At 45.4% G+C, this 7,326-nt stretch overlaps 1 protein-coding gene across 2 annotated transcripts; it reads left to right on the top strand.

The window, feature by feature from the left end:
- Nucleotides 1-403: 403 nt before the first annotated feature.
- LOC109021597 (ankyrin repeat-containing protein At5g02620-like) lies at nt 404-3,846 on the top strand. 2 transcript variants are annotated; one of them, XM_019004253.2, is made up of 4 exons: nt 404-639; nt 981-1,518; nt 1,892-2,298; nt 2,671-3,831. In XM_019004253.2, exons 2-4 carry the CDS (start codon nt 1,185-1,187, stop codon nt 3,541-3,543), a joined length of 1,614 nt encoding a protein of 537 aa, XP_018859798.1. In that variant the 5' UTR covers nt 404-639; nt 981-1,184; the 3' UTR covers nt 3,544-3,831. The 2 variants fall into 2 exon arrangements, with proteins under 2 accessions (XP_018859798.1, XP_018859797.1); XM_019004252.2 differs by having other exon boundaries at nt 414-639; nt 978-1,518; nt 2,671-3,846.
- The last annotated feature ends 3,480 nt before the right edge of the window (nt 3,847-7,326 follow it).

Genomic DNA, 7,326 nt, shown 5'->3' with positions numbered 1-7,326 from the left:
GATTAAAGATATATTTTTTAATAATATTGTGAATTTTATTTTTAAAAAATATATAAAAATATATATATAAAAAAAATCTAAAAAGAATAAAAGAATTTGAACTTCTCGAAATCCATCACCATGGTGTATCACTACTCTTATAATTATAATTTTTAAAAGTCTCAAATCTTGTACTTACCAATATAAAGTTACTAGATATTTTTTTCGTATTATGTGATACGTGTAATCCCGTGTGTGCCCCCGACAGTTTTCATGTACACTGTATGTGTGGATCACGTGCAAGAAAGAAACTCGGTTGCGACTTGCGCGTCCTTCCCTCCTTGGTGGTTCATACTTCCACTAATCTACTACAGCACAACGGCCTGCCTTGTTCTTGACCCGAGGAGTCTGAGGAAAGCAAATGATAGCACTTAAAAGTCAAAAGTGGGCCAAGCTATCATTTCACTCTTTCGCTCACCTCCACTCAACTCTTCCGTACTGAAATTGTGGCCTTCCATTTTCACACCTCGTTACCACGCTTCTTTTTCTGTCGTTGCTTTCCATTTTGTTCTCGGCACCCCGATTTTCAAACCCTTTGGCTGAGTTTTTCTTCCGTTTCGAGATTTGGAGGCACAAAGCCCAGCTTTTTACACGCAGAAGGTGATTAATTTATTAGTTTTCTCCTTCTATGGATTATTATAATCACCCAGTTCGTCTTCTGTTTGTTTATTTTTCATAATATAACTTTTGAATTTGTGATCTCTTGGTCGTTAAAAGCCCAATTGCCAATTTAGTCTTTGCAGTTCATTGAATTGCTACGCATATTGTGGAAAACCGAGAACGGTTTTTCCAAGTCCTTCGTCTCCTTTGTGGCTCTAATTTTCTTGTATCGATGATTGATGACAATTCTGAAAGCTGAAGAAAAAATTGTATATAATTATGGGGAAGCAAACACATCTGGGTTTTTACCTAATAGCAGTCCTTAATTTCTGTTGCAGAAGATGCCAGAGTTTACTATGAGTATCAGAGTCATGGGAGTTTCCTACATGCTCATCTATGGAAGGATCTAAATAGTCTTATCCATATCTATTGGCGGATTGGTAATTTGGGGTTCAACTGTTAAAGTAGAAGAAAACCCTCTTAGGTTAGGACTTTCTTTTCCCCTTAATTCTGTGTTCTTAGAGGGTTGAGTGGAATTGGTATCAATGGAAGCTCCGGAGAGGCAACAAAGATCTGGTGGGAAGAAGATGACCAAGCAGTTGACCGGAAAACGGAATGACACGCCGCTGCATATGGCGGCAAGATTGGGGAATTTAGAATTGGTTAAGGAGATATTGGCTAACGATGGGGATGCAGATTTGAAGCAATTGTTGTCCAAGCAGAACCAATCGGGTGAAACTGCCCTATATATTGCTGCTGAACACGGTTACGTCGATTTGGTTAAGGAGTTGATAAAGCACTATGACGTTGGATTGGCTGGTACAAAAGCTAAAAATCACTACGATGCATTCCATATTGCTGCCAAGCAAGGGGAATTGGGTAAGTCCCTTTGGAAATTGAGATTTTAATCTTAACTTTCCCTTTTGATATATTTTTCTTAGCATCGAACACATACTTGGTGTTAAATCACTACTTGTCCTTAGGAAAGGAATTTGATATTTTAATCAGTAAGTAGAGTAGAGTTAGGGTTCGAATGCAGAACCACTTCTTTCACACCATATTAAATTACAACTTATCTCAAAAGCTTAAAACGAGAGGAAATGGTGAACTTAATCATTTGAAATTATATTTTCTAAATATTTAGTATTGAAACTGCAAAAACTTGTCATGACTACTACAACATAATTTTTTTTATGACTCTTGTTTTGACAGTTTGTCCCAATGATAATCATGAACTATTTATCTGTTGCAGAGATATTGAAGGTCCTCACTGATGCCATTCCCGAACTCTCAATGACCGTTGATCTAACCAACACCACTGCATTACATACTGCTGCAGCTCAAGGCCATATTGAAGTAGTAAATTTCCTCTTGGATAAAGGAAGCTGCTTGGCCACCATAGCCAGAAGCAATGGGAAAACTGCCTTGCATTCAGCTGCAAGGCATGGGTATTTGGAGGTTGTCAAGGCCCTTTTGAGCAAAGAACCTGGAATCACTACAAGAACTGATAAGAAGGGGCAGACAGCTCTCCACATGGCAGTTAAGGGACAGAACTTGGAGCTTGTGGATGAGCTGGTGAAGACAGGTCCTTTGACAAACATGATTGATTCCAAGGGCAACACTGCATTGCATATAGCAACAAGGAAGGGTCGACTGCAGGTCAGGAAACTCTTCCTGTTACTCTTTTTTCAGATATAGACTTACGGCTGTTACTAGGTTATTCTATGAATATCAATTTTATTTATTGTTCCTTATTGCCAAAAACTGTACTTCGATTAGAGTTAAGGATTTTAGAGCGCAATAGATACATTATTTTTCTTAAAGAGTAAGCAGTGTACTTCTTTCCATTGTGAGTGATGTTGCGACGTCTCTTTCTCTAAAATCTTCATTGAACAAGTTTTACTACTTGCAAGTTGGTGTGTAAGCACACCACTTACAATTCAAAGTTCAACTTTTAGGTTGCTATCTCAATTCGACTTTAAATCCCTTGAAAAGATACGGAAGTCCCTGACACACATGCTTTGGTTGCAGATTGTTCACAAGCTAGTAGAATGTGAGGGCATGGACAAGATGGCCATTAACAAATCCAAAGAAACTGCTCTCGACACTGCTGAGAAAGCAGGGCACTCTGAGGTTGCTGCTCTCCTGCGAGAGCATGGAGTTCAAAGTGCAAGCTCGATCAAAGCACCAACTGCAAACACGGCCCGAGAGCTGAAGCAAACCGTAAGCGACATAAAGCATGGGGTGCATAATCAGCTAGAGCACACGCGGCAAACAAGAAAGCGTGTGCAAGGCATAGCAAAGCGGCTCAACAAAATGCATGCAGAGGGGCTTAACAATGCAATCAACTCAACCACTGTTGTTGCTGTCCTGATTGCCACCGTTGCCTTTGCCGCCATCTTTAACATCCCTGGCCAATTTGAGGATGACCCAAAAGTGCTTCCTCCTGGCTATTCGCCCGGTGAAGCACGAGTCGCGCCCACAAAAGAGTTTATGATATTCATCATCTTTGACTCTACAGCCCTCTTCATATCATTGGCTGTGGTGGTAGTTCAAACTTCAATTGTAGTGATAGAGAGGAAGGCCAAAAAGCAAATGATGGCAGTTATAAACAAGCTAATGTGGTTGGCTTGTGTGCTGGTTTCAGTGGCCTATCTTGCCTTGTCATATCTTGTTGTGGGAAAAAACCATAGGGGTTTGGCTGTCGGAGTAACAGCCATTGGGACAGTGATCATGGCAACTACATTGGGAACAATGTGTTACTGGGTGATTGTGCACAGGATGGAGGCTTCTAAACTGCGCAGCATTAGGAGGTCATCCATGAGCAGTACTAGGTCACAATCACGGTCAATGTCTGCTGTAATGTCGGATTCCGAGATTCTAAGCACAGTCTATGCAATTTGAGAGCTACCTTATTTTTTTCCTCGGTTTTGGATCTCTCGAATATGTACATATCCCATGTAACGTAGTCTTAACCTTTTCCTAGTAAGAGAGCATCGGATGCTGGATGCCCATGATCCGATTGTATTTGTATGAATGATCCATAGATCATGCATCTTTTCTTTTGAAGCAAGTTAGTTCTAATTACTCATCGAAAAACCTTCTGTGGAAACCGGATTCCAGATTCAAATATCTAATACTTCCGAGTAGATGATGTATATAATAAATAAACCTTATATTGGAATCGGTGGATTTGGTTGTGAATTAGGTTTTGTTTTTGCACTTTAGTTTGGGGTTATTTTGGCTCTCCAAGACGTTGGATTGTAATCACTGTGTGAGGAAGTAAAATTCACCATGCCCAAAATGGTTATCTAGGCCTAACCCATCAAAAGACTATCACTAGAAGACAAAATGTGAGAGTGGGCGAGGGGACAAGAAGGGACAAGGGGGTGAGTGTGTCAGAAGGAGGCAGGGAGGTGTCAAGAGAAAGTGGAAAAGAGAGACGGATAGACACGCAAAGCAAACATCCCTCATCACTACTGAGACGCGCGCAAGAAGATAGTTAGATAAAAGGGACAGGGTGCCTACGGTTTCAAGGACTTTTCTTTTGAACGCTTGGAGAGACTTTTTGGCCAGGTTTCTTTTTCGGCTGCTTCTTCAACCTCTAGACAAGGAGCTCCATAGAGAACATTTTCTCCAACAAGTAGATCTTCAGCTCCTATTGTACAACAAGAAATAAGAGGTTATGAGAGACTGTAAACAAGCATATTATAGTGGAATCTCCCCTCTCTAAGCGCCCGTGGATGTAGGCCTAGTGCCGAACCACGTAAATTTGTTTATCCATCTTTCTTTATTTTCTCAGCATTTAAATATTGTTTACCGCTATTGATGTACACATGACACCATACAGTCGCACCGGATCACCGTCGGGGGCACCACACCTCACCGATCAAGGCCCAACCCACCTTAGCGCCTCTCGGGAATAGATCTTTCTTCCTTTCTGGGTTGTGTCGTTTTTGGGCATTAACACTAGCGTCGTCTATGGGATCGAGATTTTTTTGCACTAAAAGTGGAAGAATGATGATTTCTCGGCGCGCTAAATAATCTTTGAAGGAGCAGATGAAAGTTTTCAGATAAGTATCTTCAGCCTTTCCACTTTTATTTTTCTAAAAATTACTATTATAGAAATGGGGCAAGTGAATCTTTCCTTGCCCAGATGGTTAAAGGTGCACTGCACTTGAATACTTTTTATATCTAGTGTGTAGGGTTGGGTCCCAGACTCCCTGGCCACTTGAGCTCAAATAGCGCCCACCACTCCTCGTGCTTTTAAGTAAAACGCTACTACATAAAGAGAGGAGAGTATGTGGGTTAGTACTGTTCACTTTAAAGCAGAGTGCATGACAAACACTCGATAGGCCACTGTGCACACTACACTGGACGTGCCAGGCATGGCACTGTGCACGTGCCATGCACTTAAGTGCACAGTGCTGTGCACGTCCCACCCATGCATGGCACACACAATGCCATGCACGAGAGTGTAATGGGTGCACGTCATGCACCCAAGATGCCATGTCCTCGATGTGGCACGGCATAGGGGCAGAGCTGACAGCCACCATGGAGGCGGCGTACGGAATGCACGCCACGTGCAATGGAGCTCATGGACATACAGCTCTGCCCAGCCATGAGCCCCTCCTGTTCATGACGGCGGTTGTCATTTGGACCGTCGATGCCGCCTGCCTCAGTCAGAGAAACCCGCGACCACAACAACAGGAAAGCGATCGCCAGCAGTTGTGCATGATAGCACATAGTAGCGGGCAACTAGAAGTGCCACGACCCAGCCATGGCGCAGCATGGGAGCTGCACCGACGATCACCTGCTGAGCTGTCGGCGCCGTTTGTCCTCTTGGGAATGGTCCGCGACCACCCCTCATGGCGGGGACCTCACCGAGCGGCCACACGCACAGAAGTGCATCGGCTGGAACTCTTTGGCCTAGCCTTGCCATGGCACGATAGGTTTGCTGGAAGCCACCTAGTGGCTTGCCAGCGTCTCCTGCTACCTTTGGGGTGGTCTTCGACAACCCGCAACCAGCGGCAGCCATGCTGCAAGCCGCACCTACACGGGAGTGTAGCGGCTTGGGCTCATCGGCCAGCTCACTGCGGCCAATGGTCTCCTTTTCGGTCGTGCATCACATGCAGAGCTCCTTGGCTAGAACACTTCACTGCCATAACACCTCCATAGCCATAACAACTCCAGAGTGTAGGGCCAGAACACCTCACGACTATGGCCAGTGATCTCCACTCCACGGCCACGTAGACTGGACTCCACGACCATGGGCACCGTGGGCAGGACTCCACGGCCATGAGCAGCGCGGGCAGGACTCCATGACCTCCACTCCAAGGCCATGGGCTCGTCGCTTAGTCTCCTCTGCCAACCAATGACAACTCAGCCAGTGCCCACGGCTAAAGATCTCCTCGACCAGTGACGACTCATTCCCCAAGCAACTCATCGCCCAAAGACCTCCACTCCACCGCCAATACGTTTGTCGCCAAGCAGCTCATCGACCACTTACTCCTCACCCACAGACTCACCTCCTCTGCTCGGGACTCATCACCTCCTTGTCTCAGGACTCATTTGCACGAGTTGCAAAAAAAAATGGAAATAAAATGATGAGCAATGAAGATAAGAAATGACAAACAGCAGCGGGCGATTTCGGTCAAGCTGTAGGCAAACAGCAACGGGCAAAAATCAATCATAGCGGCTAAGTACTTTGGTTTTTCTCCTTCAAAACTTATGTGGATTTTGTTCTCGCTAATATGATTATTTCCGGTAGTGCGAAACGCCAGCTGTATGGCTGGACACATAATCTCCATCAACTACTTACCTCCCTTCAAGGCACCAAAGAGACGAGTCACACCACAGTCAGCTATATCCCTCTCGCGGAGGAGTGTGGGTCAGCCTTCAGCTACCTAAAGACGAAGGCTTACCTTGTGAGCATCAACAGGCGGGAGCGGGTATAGTGATAGATTTTCCGAACAACGTACCTCCTGCAGGACTAAAGGGATGAATGTAACACCTAAGACTGCTATACCCCTCTCGCGAGAAAGTGTAGGTCCAGCCCTCACGGAGGCCCGAAGGCTTACCTCGACCTCTGCCCAGACGAAGTGTGGATTCAGTACCAGCTAGACCCAAACATACCCTTTCCTATTATGTCAATGGGCGGGAATGGGTACAGTCTCAAACTACCTGAACAACCTACCTCCCCACGAAGGATGATAGATGAGCAGACGGCTCGGCCCGAAAACTTACCCCGACCCCAATCACGGTGAAGGAGATAACCAGCAACATCGCTATCTGAATTACCTCCCCCATAGGGTACCAGAGGGAAAGGTAGGCCTAAAGGTTTCCTTATCCCTCCTGTGGCGGAGTGCGGGTCAGCCTTTAGCTACTCGAAGATGAAGGCTTACATTTTTTGTGAGCATCAACAAGCGGGAACGGGTCTAGTAACATACTACCCGAACAACGTACCTTCCGCAAGACCAAAAGGATGAGTGTAATGCCCATGACTGCTTTACCCCTCCAGCGATGGAGTACGGGTCCAGCCCCCCCCCCCGGCAGCCAGAAGACTAACCCCGACCTCCGCCGCAACGAAGTGTGGGTTCAGCACCAGCCTCACCCAAACTTACCATTTCCGGCGATGTCAATGGGAGGGAGCGGGTCTAGTGCCAAACTGCCCAAACAACCTACCTC

The sequence above is a fragment of the Juglans regia genome, chromosome 3 (genome assembly GCF_001411555.2).
Source record: "Juglans regia cultivar Chandler chromosome 3, Walnut 2.0, whole genome shotgun sequence".
NCBI lineage: Eukaryota > Viridiplantae > Streptophyta > Magnoliopsida > Fagales > Juglandaceae > Juglans > Juglans regia.
This window is presented reverse-complemented; position numbering and strand designations above follow the sequence as displayed.

Bases quoted from the DNA above. Each gene is read 5' to 3' on its own strand.
- LOC109021597 (XM_019004252.2), top strand. From the start codon at position 1,185: ATGGAAGCTCCGGAGAGGCAACAAAGATCTGGTGGGAAGAAGATGACC. The intron at 1,519-1,891 runs GTAAGTCCCTTT...TATCTGTTGCAG, and splicing joins TGCCAAGCAAGGGGAATTGG to AGATATTGAAGGTCCTCACT. The intron at 2,299-2,670 runs GTCAGGAAACTC...CTTTGGTTGCAG, and splicing joins CAAGGAAGGGTCGACTGCAG to ATTGTTCACAAGCTAGTAGA.